At 43.5% G+C, this 16,413-nt stretch overlaps 1 protein-coding gene across 5 annotated transcripts in view; it reads left to right on the top strand.

The window, feature by feature from the left end:
• LOC129171903 (hormonally up-regulated neu tumor-associated kinase) overlaps window positions 1–11,326 on the top strand; it is a 140,708-nt gene extending 129,382 nt beyond the window's left edge. For all 5 annotated transcript variants that reach the window (XM_054760997.1, XM_054760998.1, XM_054760999.1 and 2 more), the window contains 7 exons: window positions 3,184–3,239; window positions 3,324–3,462; window positions 3,636–3,763; window positions 4,093–4,228; window positions 5,711–5,888; window positions 5,954–6,182; window positions 9,980–11,326. In XM_054760997.1, coding sequence (XP_054616972.1) covers window positions 3,184–3,239; window positions 3,324–3,462; window positions 3,636–3,763; window positions 4,093–4,228; window positions 5,711–5,888; window positions 5,954–6,182; window positions 9,980–10,545 — 1,432 coding nt within the window. In that variant the 3' untranslated portion in view covers window positions 10,546–11,326. The remainder of the gene's footprint in view (window positions 1–3,183; window positions 3,240–3,323; window positions 3,463–3,635; window positions 3,764–4,092; window positions 4,229–5,710; window positions 5,889–5,953; window positions 6,183–9,979) is intronic.
• The last annotated feature ends 5,087 nt before the right edge of the window (window positions 11,327–16,413 follow it).

Genomic DNA, 16,413 nt, shown 5'->3' with positions numbered 1-16,413 from the left:
TTCATGACCCTGGCAGGGTCACCCATGACAAGCAGGTCCTGGGAAGGGACCAGCCAAAGAGTAGCTCAATAGACCTCTATGAAGAGGAAAACCATTGGACCAAGTTTTCCCTCGCCTGGACACGGACCACCTAATTCAGGCTGTTCGTTCCCTGAATGAGGAGGACACTGACTGGTGTGTGTCCCACCTAGTCTTTGAGCATGAACTAGACTAGAGCTGTCCTATCTAGTCTGACTAGTGTTTGTCCCAACTAGTCTTTGAGCATGAACTAAACCAAAGCTGTCCTATCTAGTCTGACTGGTGTGTGTCCCACCTAGTCTTTGAGCATGAACTAGACTAGAGCTGTCCTATCTAGTCTGACTGGTGTTTGTCCCACCTAGTCTTTGAGCATGAACTAGACCAAAGTTGTCCTATCTGGTCTGACTGGTGTGTGTCCCACTTAGTCTTTGAGCATGAACTAGACTAGAGCTGTCCTATCTAGTCTGACTGATGTGTGTCCCACCTAGTCTTTGAGCATGACCTAGACCAAAGCTGTCCTATCTGGTCTGACTGGTGTGTGTCTCACCTAGTCTTTGAGCATGAACTAGACTAGAGCTGTCCTATCTAGTCTGACTAGTGTTTGTCCCACCTAGTCTTTGAGAATGAACTATACCAAAGCTGTCCTATCTAGTCTGACTAGTGTTTGTCCCACCTAGTCTTTGAGCATGAACTAGACCAAAGCTGTCCTATCTAGTCTGACTGGTGTGTGTCCCACCTAGTCTTTGAGCATGAACTAGACTAGAGCTGTCCTATCTAGTCTGACTGGTGTGTGTCCCACCTAGTCTTTGAGCATGAACTAGACTAGAGCTGTCCTATCTAGTCTGACTGGTGTGTGTCCCACCTAGTCTTGGAGCATGAACTAGACCAAAGCTGTCCTATCTAGTCTGACTAGTGTTTGTCCCACTTAGTCTTTGAGCATGAACTAGACTAGAGTTGTCCTATCTAGTCTGACTGGTGTGTGTCCCACCTAGTCTTTGAGCATGAACTAGACCAAAGCTGTCCTATCTAGTCTGACTGGTGTGTGTCCCACCGAGTCTTTGAGCATGAACTAGACTAGAGCTGTCCTATCTAGTCCGACTGGTGTGTGTCCTACCTAGTCTTTGCGCATGAACTGATGAAGCCTGCTCGGATGAGAGGCGACATCTTAGACAACCTGAGCAGTCCAGTTGCGATCGATTGAATGCCCTGAGATACTTTTTTATGTTTTGTTTTTTTTACTGTTGTTCTTGGGGTTTGCAGAGTGGTTCCTCATCATTTGGCCACTCAGGGGGCCCAAATATTAGGAACCCCTCATTCTGGTGCTATTGAACAAGGACAATAATCGACATGACGGTAATAACACGTATTGTGCAAAGTTGTGTGTCCGTCAGTGTAACACACATGCACTGTGCACGTACGTGCGCACACAAAGGAGTTGACAGGATATTAACAGGCCACAGAGAAGGAAAGTGCTGCAGAATGTGGATGTGGTGTGGGAGTGGAAGGTGTGAGACACACACACACAAACACAGCAGTGGGCTTCGCTTGGCTCCTCAGAAGGTGGGAATGTGATTACCAGGCAATGACCTCATCACGCAGCGCCGGCCGGCGCCATGATTCACACATCATCACGACATCATAGACTTCCTCTCTAATGAAGTCCCTCAACGCCGACGCTCTCCAGTGCACCTTCCTCTCCCACACGCACGCAGACAGATGATGATGATGATCCAAATGAAATCAGTGGAACATCAGTGCCCCCCCCTCCCACGTTTACCACAAACGTTTTCTAATTTCTGATTCTTAATGCTTTCCTCTGTCCTCAGTCTGGCTTTGTCCGATGGCTCCTGTTTGGATTTTTGGGCATCTGCTGTTTGGATGAAGGCACTTGAAGGGAACGCAGATGATTTCCAGGCGGGATCACCCACTCAGCCGCACATTTTCATTTCGCCTGCTCACCTCAGAGACACTTTAAGATGTTTTTCAGGAATCTAAACCTTTTCTATGCATTTTTATGACATCATTTTCATTTCATTACCTTTAATTAGGGGTGCACAATAATTATCAGACTGATCATTATAGGGCCGATATGAGGGAAGTATGACGCTACACTGATAAATCCAATAACATTAGAAATAGCTCCGATAATTGATCATTTAAACAAACGCACCAATGAGGCGAGATTACCCGTACTGTGCCGGTGAGCAAATGAAGTGTTCCTTTTTTTTTCCTGCCTGTGACGTTGTCATAACTTCCCCTGAGCTCACTTGTAAACAAACCTTCACTTTCAGAGGAAGACCAAATGCTCCACGACGAGGAGCACACAAAGAAGCTTATCCGCCACCTGAAACGCTAGCAAAGCTGTGACGCCTGGGTCTTATTGTGCCAGGGTGTTTGAAAAGTGCAAAAGGTTTGCCAGAGACCTCCGTGGCGTCACACCAGCTGCTTGGAGCGTGTGCCCGAATACAGTGCACCTTGCTGGGCCACAGCAGGTGGCTCCCTCTGCTCTGTACTCTGGTTCTCCTGGCCTCCGGAGAGGCACACCAGCTGCTCGGAGCGTGTGCCCGAATATAGTGTAGTTTGCTGGGCCACGCCAGGTGGCTCCTCCCGCTCTGACCTCTGGTTCTCCTGATAGTAGTGATGTGGTAGTAGTAATGTCATGATATCTGATTAGGACAAATCAATAGGTACAGTTGGTCAAATCCTAATCTGGTCCAGTCCTTCTTACTTCCAGGTGTGCACAAACTACACTTAAAACTACATTTAAAAAGTCGATACAAAAAAGTTATGGGTTATCGGTACCACATCGGCCTTGAGAAGCAGAAAGTTATCACTATCGGTTTGAAAAAAAAGCTATTTTGCATTTCTACTTTTAATGATAAAAATTGTAATCCTCAAAGGAAAATTCAGTTTAAAATAATAATCATAAATAAATAAATAAAAAACAACATATGTACAGTATATATCTTTCCAATGCAACATAAAAACATTTAGATTTAATTATAAACATATTCAGCAATGGTAGTTATGGTGGCATGTGGCCAGTTGTTGCTGGGCAGAATTCATGAGGCACCGTTTGTGCCAGAACAGCCAAAAAGAAAAAGTGTTTTTCTGCATTATTTCCACGTCCCTTCCAATATAAAAGCTTCTTTTTCTGCCTGGTAGAGATTTAAAGATTGAGAACTTCCTGCTGGACGAGCACAACAACATCAAGATCGTCGGTACGTACGGGAAGCCCCACCACTGGGGCACTTTTGAGTTCAAATGGATCGGAACATGTTCACATGACACGCTTTCCCACACAGACTTTGGCCTGAGCAACACCCTGAAGGCGGAGTCTTTGTCCTCTGAGCTGCTCACCACTCAGTGCGGAAGCCCCGCCTACGCCGCCCCCGAGCTGCTCGCCCACAGGAAGTACGGACCCAAGGTGGACGTCTGGTCCATGTAAGGGAAACGCTTTCACATCTCTGACACAACACCCAACACCATTTCAGTTCTTCTATTGGGTCTCATTACAGTGGTACTCATTACTTGTACTAATACAGTGGTCTGCGTGTGTGTGTGTGTGTGTGTGTGTGTGTGTGTGTGTGTGCGTGTGGGTGCGCATATGCGGACAGAGGCGTGAGCATGTTTGCCATGCTGACTGGGACGCTGCCCTTCACCGTGGAGCCGTTCAACATCAAACATCTGCACCACAAGATGGTCACCGGCGACATCAACAGCATCCCCGACGACGTCAGCACAGGTCTCAGCGAGATGATGTATCACTCTGATACACTTCTGATTTTCACAAAACTTTCTTGAAGTTTCGGTGCTGATCTGGATAAAGGTGCATGGTTGGTTCACAATTTGCTGTTGCAGTCTGCTTGCATTGGGGCCAAGTGAGGCAGCGATGTTGTCAGCAGCTTTGTAATGTGCATTACCGCCACCTACAGTACCGGAGTGGGACTGTATTACGCGACTCGTCGTGATTTGTCCGATGATTAAGATTGTTTGGTCTTGGCAGACGTCTGCACTCAAGTTATGATGTCGTGAGGATTCTTCATCCTTAAAATCTCCACCTCCATCCCGCAGGTGCCGCAACGTTTGTGATGTCTCTCCTGGAGCCGGACCCCGAGAAGAGACCCAGCGTCCGGGCGGCCATGCAGGCGAGATGGATCAACGAGGGCTACGCCAAGAGGCTGCGAAACGCACTCTCACACAATAACAGGTTATGACTTTACAGCATGTTTGCAACGTGAGACGCTGCTGCAGACCTTCCAGCCGGGAAATGAAAGCAAATGAAAATTCTTGTGGTCAACTTTTGTGTATTAAACTATGACTTGGAGGCCTTTTATCATGCAGTGTGGAAATACCATCACTGTCACATTTTCTACTCTTACATCAGCAAGGCACACTTTGTATCTCAAAACATAACATTTGCCTCAGCGAGGGCCACTTTTAGCACACTTTGTATCTCAAAACATAACATTTGCCTCAATGAGGGCCACGTTTAGCACACTTTGTATCTCAAAACATAACATTTGCCTCAGTGATGGCCAGTTTTAGCACACTTTGTATCTCAAAACATGACGTTTGCCTCAGTGAGGGCCACTTTTAGCACACTTTGTATCTCAAAACATAACATTTGCCTCAGTGAGGGCCACTTTTAGCACACTTTGTATCTCAAAACATAACATTTGCCTCAGTGATGGCCAGTTTTAGCACACTTTGTATCTCAAAACATGACGTTTGCCTCAGTGAGGACCACTTTTAGCATACTTTGTATCTCAAAACATGACGTTTGCCTCAGTGATAGCCACTGTTGTACTGAGCAGCCAGGGCAGAGATGTTCTGTGGTTATCATCACACTTTTCTTCCTCACCATCGCGAACAGCCTTCTCTGGTGGCATCCAAAGAGAGCAAAAAGCCAAAGAAAAAGTAAAACAGTGAAACAACTATTGTGAAAATGGGACTTTCAATATGATGCTAACATGAATACGTAAAGCAGTGGTTCTCAATTCTTTTTGTCATGCCCCACTAGGGAACAGAATCGTTTTCACAATAATATGAATAGTATTCATTATTGCATTATTAATATTTATTCCATTATCCGTCCATCCATTTTTGCAAGTCCTTGTCCTCATAGAGTTGCTGGGTATGCTGGAGCCTATCCCAGCTGACTTTGGGCAAGAGGCGAGGCTCACCCTGAAGTGGTTGCCAGCCAATCGCAGGACACATATAAAGAAACATTCATTATATATATTATATATTATATATTATATATTATATATGTACTGTATACAAACAATCATTCACACCTGTGGACAATTTACAGCCATCAATTAGCCTAGCATTCATGTTTTAGGATGTAGAAGGAAGATGGATTACCCAGAGAAAACACACACACACACACACACACACACACACACACACACGGGGAGAACATGCAAACTCCACACAGAGATGTTCAAACTCCTGAATGTGTGGGCAACATGCTCACCACTAGGCCACCGATATCATATGATAGGATCCTGATTATATTTATTTATCTGAACAGTCCACTGCTTGAGTTGCTGGCAGATACAATCACCCTTAATTAACGAGCTGAGATAACATCTGTGTCAACTTCAAACAGTTTGCAAGTTAGATTTCTGAACTGCTCGGTCTTGTCAGTAACATTTACACGAGACTGCTTCATCTTGGTTCACAGGTTGCGCGAGGAGGATCTGGACGCGTCCGTGCTGGCGTACATGACGGATGAGCTGGGCTACTCGCGCTCGGAAACCACGCACACGCTGACGACCAACCGGCCCTCCGCCATCATGGCGTCCTATCACCTGTTGCTGGCCAAACAAAAGAGGAGCCTGGCAGGGGTGAAGATCCACCAGGTCAGCAGACGCACCAGTGAAGGTGTGGTGTATAAAAAACACCCTCATGCGCCTCCTCCTTTTAGAGTGACAGCTCCAAGCCGCCAATCAGACGCCCCAAGGCTCGCCAAGTGGCGGAGAGCCGGCGCGTAAGGACGAGACCAGAGCGTCCGCACGATGAGGATGAACGAGAAGATGATGACAATCGTCGCCCGTCTCCCTCTCTTCCTCCTCTCCTCTGCGCCGCCTCCCGGGAAGCCACTGACGAGGAGACGGCCGCCATCTTGGTCACCAGAGAGGCTCTGCTTCCTGACGGTAACACAACATTCAAGGTCCAATATTAGTTTTTGAAATCATTTGAAAGAAGTGTGCTGGAAGTGTGTTAGCCAGTTTCCAAGTACTTTTGTGTGTCTGCAGCTTTAATGCTAATGAGCTGCTTTGTCTCCAAAGAGTCCACTTTTACTCGCTCCACTTTTTATGATTCACTCTCAAAAGTGAAATGGATGCTCAGTTTACTCAATTTGGGTGTAACGGTGTGCATACTCAAAAAAACCCACAGGGAGACTCTCATAGACATACTAAACACACCAGGTAAACATAGACATACTGTATATACACACCAGGTAAACATAGACATATATACACACCTGGTAAACATAGACATACTGTATATACACACCTGGTAAACATAGACATACTGTATATACACACCAGGTAAACATAGACATATATACACACCAGGTAAACATAGACATACTGTATATACACACCAGGTAAACATAGACATACTGTATATACACACCTGGTAAACATAGACATACTGTATATACACACCAGGTAAACATAGACATATATACACACCAGGTAAACATAGACATACTGTATATACACACCAGGTAAACATAGACATATATACACACCAGGTAAACATAGACATACTGTATATACACACCAGGTAAACATAGACATACTAAACACACCAGGTAAACATAGACATACTGTATATACACACCAGGTAAACATAGACATATATATACACACCAGGTAAACATAGACATACTGTATATACACACCAGGTAAACATAGACATACTGTATATACACACCAGGTAAACATAGACATATATACACACCAGGTAAACATAGACATACTGTATATACACACCAGGTAAACATAGACATACTGTATATACACACCAGGTAAACTTAGACATATATACACACCAGGTAAACTGACATATATTCAGGATTTTTTGCTAGCCAGCAGAATTCATGGTTCCATTTATCACAGCAAGTCTTCCAGGTCCTGAAACAGCAAAACAGCCCCGGACCATCACACTACCACCACCATATTTTATGGTTGCTGTGATGTTCTTTTTCTGAAATGCGGTGTTATGAATCGGGAGTCTTCCCCTTTCTCTCTTGCCTCATCCAATATGGCGGTGACGTCCACGTATGATTCGGCATTCAATGTGTCGTCCACGTCACCAAGAAACTCACACATGATGCAGCAAGTCCACCTACCCGACTCATTAAACTCGTGAGTCCACGTCAGGTTCACGATTCGCTTGTCAGCACCCTCATGCCGGCGTTGGCGAGTGACTAGTGAGTAGATGTTTGCGAGCGCTCGGGTTCTTTGAGTCCTCGGCTTGGCGTTAGCAAGCGAGCAGTGGAAAGGAGAGTTGATTTGAGGCAACGAGCAGATGTGTTGCTTTTTCCACAAGGTTGATACATTTATACCAATGCTGTTAAAGCAGGGGTGCCCATTACGTCGACTGCAAGCTAATGGTCAATCACGCATCGCATAAACTTCTCTTTGTCATATGATAATCAGTCAGCTAACATTAAGCTCCCCTCCTGATTCACTCTTTCAAATGCAAACTGGACGTAACAAATGAAGTGTGTGTCTAATGAAGCCCGTATTACTACACCGCTATGTACACCGCTATTGAGGAATTACGTGTGATCATCTCCATTGCCAGATTGAATTGAATTGTGAATGATATCAACTATTTTGATTACCTGCAATCGTTTGAAAGTGTGAATGTGAAATACTAGGGGTGTAACAATTCCTTTTAATAACGATTCAATTCCTATCATGATTCGTGGTTGCCGATACGATTCAAGGACGATATTGGTTCATTTGGAACGATATGATCCGAATCGATAAATACCTGGATACTGGACAGTACAGGTGAGGTTTGCTAGATTCCTAGTAAGGGAATCAGATATAAACAAACAGGTAAACAACAATTAATGGCAAATGTGTTCACATTTGATTTGAATAAAGTGCAACCAACACTTCAGGTTGAATTAACAGGTTAACCTTTTCTGCTGTCATTTTCAACATTCAATACATTTTCAATCCAGGTACAATTAATGCTACCAACATTCAACAGTTTACCTGCTACTTCTGCTTTTGTTTTTCACCATAAAAATAAGACAATATTAATATCCATGTGATGAGAGGTAATCGTCACATACCCTTGATTTGAGCGTGACGTCCAGCCATCCGTCGTTATCGCTCCTCCTTCAGCGACAGCTTCACATCATTCTTAGTACTTTCCTGCAATGCAAGGATGACCTTCTCTGGGAAGAGCGGTCGGCTCGGTATCTGGTACCGTGGCTCCAATCTTTGAGTCATTTCACAGGACTCCGGATTTTCAACCACACTGTAGGGAACGAGAGGTCCCTGGACGGGCAGCGTTGTGTGAAATCTCATGGCGCCTTAGTAGGTGGTCGGAGAGATTTGTGGTGTTTTACTTGAGCTTTACATACAGTACAGGCCAAACGGTTGGACACACACAACACAACCCCACGATCCCAAGCTCATTAATAAGGCAAGAAATTCCACTAAGTAACCCTGACGAGGCACACCTGTGAGGCGTCATTGAGAGAACACCAAAGGGTTGCAGCGCTATCAAAAATAAACTATATGACATAAAATATGTCTAAAACATAAGACAGACATATACACACACTGTGTATACCTGTATATGACTATGTTTACCTGGTGTGTGTATATGTATAAAATATGCCTAAAACATAAGACATATTTAGTGTTATTTCACACTTTTTTAAGTACATAATTCCACATGCGTTCATTGATAGTTTTGAGAATCTACAACGTAAATAGTCATGAAAATAAGGAAAACGCAGTGAATGAGAAGGTGTCTCCAAACCTTTGGCCTCTACTTTATCCTGCAAACAGCGAACGCTTATTTAGAACATCTCCCTCTTTACAAAAGCCAAAGTGTTTCCACACACTGGACCGCATTGGTGGCTTAATTATTCTTCTCCTCTGCCGTCCGCCATGCTACGTTTTGTTGTCTGCTGGCGCGTAACGATGGCGTCACAGACAGGCAGACTGAATCAAGTAACGTCTAACGTCTTTATCTTTAAAAGTGCTAGAAAAACACACGTCCATATAAAACCTGTCATGCTTAAATCCAATGCTTTATTTCCTAGTACCGATGCAACCGATTGATTACCTTTTAATCGATGTTATATCGATATATGTCGTCTGGAATGGCAGCTTGCTGAACACAGATTGAAGGAGTTGGATCATACAGTAGGAATGAATATACAGTAAATCGATACATCGATGTAGTAGATGATTCGTTACACGACTATGAAATACTAATCATTAGTATTCAGTAGAGTAGTTTCACCGCTTTTATACATCGATCATGTCGACTTGTAAGTTGCATGCTGAAAAAGTGCACGCACCCCTTATTAATACTCATGTTTATAAATATACGGAGTTCTGTGCCCGCGAGTCCCGATTCAGTAAAAAACTTGGGAGTTTTGAACGACTACACACTGATAACATTACACTTTAACAGCAGCATCATGCTAGGTTAGCCTAATAATAATTAGCAGAGCTCCATGCATCATTGTAAGATGTGTAGCGAAGCCTGAAGGAGTTTTTTTTTTTCACGCTGCTACTTCAGAAGCGAGCATTTGAGTGCCTCTTTTCTCAAAAGTGGAGCAAACAAGTGAGGAGTCGATAGATTTTCCTCAGGTTTTACTGTTAGCATCAGTAACAAGTCACCTTTGCATAAAACAGACCTGATGATGCTGATATGTGTTTGTCCCATCTTGTTCTGCCAGACAAGGAAGTCATCCATCTTTCTCCTCCTAAAACTTCTGTATCGCACCTCTGTGACTCCGCCCCCTTACCTGCTGAGCCATTTGGAGACAGCGGCACCTCAGGAGCTGTCCAACAAACGCAGCATCTCCGGACAACGTATTCAGACGGTGGTGGAGGCCACCATGCGGCCCAGGGCCTCCTCAGGTTGAACACGTTGGAGAAAAGCGGCGCTCCTCCCAGAATGCACCTGGACGACCACGCACGGAGAGCCCCGCCCACCACGCTGCCCCGCCTCCGCCATCAAGGGCTGAAAGAAGGTCATGGCAGGAAGGTGGTGTGGGTCTCTGGCTCCACTGGACTCCAGGTGAACGGCTCCAAAACCCTTCCCTCGGAGAGGCACCCTCTGGTGGTGAGGGGACAGCGGGGGGAGCCAGCAGGGAGGACGGCGGCAACGGTTGGGTCCAAGAGGAACTCTGGCCAATTACGCTCTACCCCACGCCGACGGGTAACGGACGTCAATCTGCCGCTACTTCCTGCCGCGCTGCAGAGGAAGACGGACAGGAAGCTGCACAGCGTGAACTACTGACACACACGTAGCGATGCTAACCATCACGTCGCCGTCCTCGTGGGGACAAAGACTAGAAGGGACGCGTGGAAAATAGTTACAATACCAACAAAAGGTGAGTTTACAGCAGGCTAGAAAATGATGCTAACTATTATTCTGAATTATTAGAACTCTCAACCAAACTGAAGGTTTCCACGTTTACACGCGAAGTCAGCAGGGGGCGAGTTACTGTACTTCCTTAGCGATGCTAACTACGTTTACTGCGGTGACATCTTCACGATGATCCTGACTCACTGGCGCCTCCCTAGGAATAAAATGGTATTACAAGGCAATACCTTTCATTCCATACATTTTAGTCAATCTGCTAAAATGAGCCTCCCATGCAGTAAATATTGTTATCACCAGCATTTATAAGCTCTAATGCCAAATATAATATATACATACAGTATATACATATTAGGGGTGCACGATAATTAGGGTGGTGATATGAGGGAATTATGATGTCATACCGATAAAGCCGATATCATGAAAAATAGCTCCGACAACCGATAATTTAAAAAAGGGCTCCTATGAGGCGAGATTACCCGTACTGTGCTGGTGAGATAATCAAGCACTCCTTTTTTTCTCCTGCCTGTGACGTTAACGGCCTGTCGTAACTTCCCCTGAGCTCACTTGGAAACAAGCACTCACTTTCCGAGGAAGACATTTCACATGCTAGTTGTACCAAAGGCTCCGCAATGATGGGAAAAAAAACATCGAGCACACAAAAAACCTTATCATCACCTGAAACGCCAGCACCGTGATGTTTGAAAAGTGCAAAAGTGTTTTCCAGAGACCTCCGTGGTGTCACACAAGCTGCTCGGAGCGTGTGCCCGAATACAGTGCACCTTGCTGGGCCACAGCAGGTGGCTCCCTCCGCTCTATGCTCTGGTTCTCCTGATAGTAGTGATGTGGTAGTAGTAATGTCATGATATTTCATTAGGACAAATCAACAGGTACACTTGGTCAAATCCTAATTTGTTCCAGTCCTTCTTACTAACAGGTGTGCACAAACTACACTTTAAAAAAGTGGATATAAAAATGTTATTGGTCATTGGTACCATATCGATCTTGAGAAGCAGAAAGTTATCAGAATTGGTAAAGATATTGTTCACCTCTAATATCTATTTATATGTATATATAGTAGGGATACTCCAATCGATCAGCCACCAATAAAAATTGGCCAGTTTTTGTGAAAAAGCACATGATAAATGCTTTTCAACGCCAAGTAGCACGTTAAAAAGCTTGAATTTAATACGGCATTTGAAGAACAAACACTTGACGGAGTATGGTGAGGAGAATGGAGGCTCACGATGTGATCATGAGTCAAACGGCAGCTGATATCACCAAAATGCTGGAAAACACTCACCCGTATGTGCGTGACAGTCAGAAGGCTAAGCTAATCATCCAAGAAATTATTGAATTCATGGAACCAGATGACCATCCTTGGCCAGCGCCGGGTTTGCCGACTGCTCTCTCACTTGGAACCCTGCTGCTGATACCTGGAAGTCCTGCTAGAACGCCATCCAAGTATGTGCTCTCACATCCAAAGTCTCTTAAAGAAGACGTCTCATCCTCTGGATGTTCCACCAGTGATATACGTACAGTATCTCTACAGTACAGTATGTTCTCTTCAAAAAGTAAGTCAAATATGTTTTTGTCTAAATGAAGGTGATTTTATGTTTCCTTTTTTCATATCACATAACCGATAATACATTTAAAAATGTACACTTAATGTGATTAATATTGGTATCGGCCAATTTCACTCATGGATGATCGGCATTGGAATCGGCAGCAACAGCATTTGAAGCACTCGTATGAGTCGAGGTGGTCCAACACTCTGTATAAATCACAATTGAAGAGGAAGAAGTAATCTACCTGATAAACATGTATACGAATGAAAATACACCCAATATCACATGATAAAGCAACATTTTCACAAACGTCCAAACGGACTCTCCTAGCGCGCGCACACACAGTGTCAGATTTGACCGTCTCTTACTTCCGGGAATTGTTACATTCCTACTAGTGAGGATAAGCAACTAGCCACCCACAGTTGTTTACACACACTTGAGAGATGGTTTGATGACTTCATCATATGCGGTGGGACGATATTATCAAACATCCTTACTAATACAGTATATATATATATATATATATATATCTATATATATACACACATACATATGCTGTGGGACGATATTATCAAACATCCCTACTAATACAGTATATATATATATATATATATATATATATATATATATATACACACATACATATGCTGTGGGACGATATTATCAAACATCCCTACTAATACAGTATATATATATATATATATACACACATACATATGCGGTGGGACGATATTGTGGGACATCCCTACTAATATATACAGTATGTATATATACACACACATACATATATACATATGTATAATTCTAGCCAAACTTGTATATAATTTATTATATAACATTATTTATGTCAATAAAAGCTGTTTTCCTACTTTTGTCAACAAGACTACGCCAGATAATTGCTTTTGTAATATTCCCAACATAAAATGACTTGTTGCTTGGAATAAAATGGATTTGCTATTTGTGGTGTTTGTTTGGCTTGGATGACTCGTCATTATGAAACCACCACACAATCTCCATTTTCCACTCGCACGTGCGCCCTCTCGTCTCTTTCAAGCCTTAACGCCGCATTGTTGGCCGTGACCTTCCTCCTCCTCCTCAATAATTCAACATGCTACCAGATACTCACCTCCGCCCCCCGCCAGCCTCGCACACTCCAGTTACCTCTCAAACACACACTTGTGGCTAAAGAAGGCTTCACAAGGTACTCTGCATGTGCATGTACTGTACATACTCTACTACAAGTGGAAAAGCAGTCCATTATACATGAGGCAGCTTATCATGCACTCGTAGCATGGAACCATCAACGTGGGTCCTCCTGCAGGGCATGTCAAGGTCACAAACAAACATTTTTCATGTCCTTTTTGCGAATCTTTTCCAGGTTTTTACTGCATGTCACGCCAACAAAAAATGACTTTTTTAACACAAACGTCATGATTTTCATCATTCAAAAATGGTAATATTACAAGTTAGTCGTAAGAACGTCTATTGTTAATGATGAAATAAAATAAAGTCACTGTATTATCAAAATAAAGTGTTTTTTATGAGAAAAGTTGTGATATTACAAGAATAAAGTCATCATTTTACAGGCATAAATCATAATATTAGGAGGGGGAAAATGTAGAAATATTATTTTAAAATGTACACTATAAGAAAAAATATTATTACAAAAATAGCATCTTAATTCTACATTCAGAAAATAAAGTTGCAAGAATGCAAAATATCAAATAGAAATATAAAAAAAACGTAAACGCATTTGCAAAAAAAGGTGATTACAGCTGCACGGTGGCTTAGTGGTTAGCATGGCAGGACATCGGGAAGACCTGGGTTGGAATCTCCGTTTGGGCATCTCTGTGTGGAGTTGGCATGTTCTCCCCGTGTGTGGGGGGGTTTTCTCCGGGTACTCCGGCTTCCTCTCAAATTCCAAAAACATGCAGGTGAGGTTAATTGGCCACTCCCGTATTGTCCATAGGTATGAATGTGAGTGTGAATGGTTGTTTGTCTATATGTGCCCTGTGATTGGCTGGCGACCAGTCCAGGGTGTACCCCGCTTCTTGCCCGAAGTCAGCTGGGATAGGCTCCAGCATACCTCCCAGACCCTAGTGAAGATAAGCGACATAGAAAATGAATGGATGGAATTTTATTACATAAAGTTTGGAAAATACTGGAATTATTTTATTTGATGAGGAAACATTTGTAAAATAAAGTCAGAAAAATACCAAAAAAATGTATTTTACAGCAACAAATTTATAATAGTAGGAGGGGGGAAAGTCAAATATTACCAACAAAATGTCTTCTTTTTTTTTAGACAAAATTTGTGATTATAAGAATAAAGTTGTCATAATACAACCAAACAATTAGTTATTACTAAAATAACATTTTATGACAAAATAATCTTCAAAGGGGCCTATTGTACTAATTTTCGGGCCTTTTTCATTGAGTTCTATATAGAGCAGCTACGCACCATAACCCGCACAGAAAGCTTCCTAGATCTTCCAGACTCAGCACCTCTTCCTGCGGTGTTTCCTGCCTCCCGCCCAAACGGTCTGTGTAATTTACTCCACCCCCGGCCCTCCTCCCGCCGATCCCACTCCGCTGTGATTGGTCACACTCCCAAGCGCTCCCGAGGACTTCGGGACAGCCGCCGAACCCCTTTTGTCCGATTACTTGCTCAAAATAAACCCAGTTAGGACACTGATGAATTCTTACTTACGGCTCGCTCTTCTGACTCTTCAACACGACCAAGTAACGTTGGAAAGGCGTCGGACTTCAGCAAGAAGCGGATGGTCCGGCTTCGTATTGGCCCATGTTCACTAAACAGTCCCGTGTGAAATGCCGTTAACGATGATGAGCATATTTTTCTCTCGCTGGCCGAGAATCAGCAACTCCGACCACTTCTTCCTGATGCTTGCCTCTTCAGGCACACCCCAACAAACATTCCCTGGGAGCCATTGCTCGATGTGCTAACAGGGCGGGGGTGCTGGGCATGCCCATATAAGGAAGTCTGGGTTGCGTTGACGTCGGTGGAACTCGATGTTTAAAAAAAACTGTAAAACACAGCGTGCAGAGCCGTCCAAAACTGCTTTCAGGTCTCACTTCCACATGTGCAAACGTCATTATCTGACGTGTTGGCATCGTTTAACACCAGAATACAACATTGTAACAACATTTATAGGTCAGGAAAGAGCAAAAGCATAATAGGTCCCCTTTAAGATTATGACAATGTAGTCATCCGATCCAGTGCAAGGATTGATGTAAGGAGAACAAGGTTTGAATTTACAGAAAGAAAATGTCATTAGAAGATTAAAGCCAGAATAAAATGAGAAAAAAATGATTTTATGAGGGAAAAATTGTATTATTGCTAAAATAAGATTGGAAAAATAGAAGAAAAAGGTTTTAAAAGGTGTGCATGGACATGTGACTGAGTGAGTTACTTATCAGCAAGCTTCAGCTCGTAGATGTGTACCTAATCAAGTGGCCAGTGAGCGTGTGGTCACATGACTGCAGGTGTGGCGCTCCTTCAATAAAGTGGATGATGTTACTGCAGAGCGTGTCTGCTTTCTAATGACGCTCATCCATAATTGAGGTGCGGTGGGGGGTGAGGGGGGCGTAGGGGTCAAGCTAGCTCCAGGAGGCCATCTTGGCTGACTTGGCGTGACGGTGTTAGGTCAAAGAGGGTCAGCGGCACACAAAATGATGTCCTGGCGTGCAGCAACCTGAGCCCGCGGCTGTTCTGTGTGATCCGATGAACATCTGCAGCGGCTAATTCGTGGGGAGAAGGTCACAACGCCTTTTTGACCCCTTCACCGCCCCTCGCAATTGTGATGCTCTGGCGTGGGTGCAGCTAACGAGGTCTTCGAATTGGGCCAAAACACGTAATCATTTATTGTGAGAAATGTGAGAAAATACACAAAATACACAAAATACACAATATACACAATCACATTTCACAAGCGACAATTCCACAGCTTTACAAGTGTGAAAAATGACATATTTATTATGATTTATTATTAGGGGTGTAACGATTAATCTACTATATCGATGCATTGATTTATATTCCTATGATCCAACTCCATCGATCTGCCATCCATTCCGGATGGCATGTATCGATCCAACATCGTTTAAAAGGTAATCGATCGATTGCATTGATACTAGGAAATAAAGCATTGGATTTAAGCACGGCAGGTTTTATATGGACGTGTTTTGGGTTTTTTTTTAG

The sequence above is a fragment of the Dunckerocampus dactyliophorus genome, chromosome 19 (genome assembly GCF_027744805.1).
Source record: "Dunckerocampus dactyliophorus isolate RoL2022-P2 chromosome 19, RoL_Ddac_1.1, whole genome shotgun sequence".
NCBI classification, from domain to species: domain Eukaryota; kingdom Metazoa; phylum Chordata; class Actinopteri; order Syngnathiformes; family Syngnathidae; genus Dunckerocampus; species Dunckerocampus dactyliophorus.
Note: the sequence above shows the minus strand (reverse complement) of the source record. Positions and strands in the feature narration are given on the sequence as shown.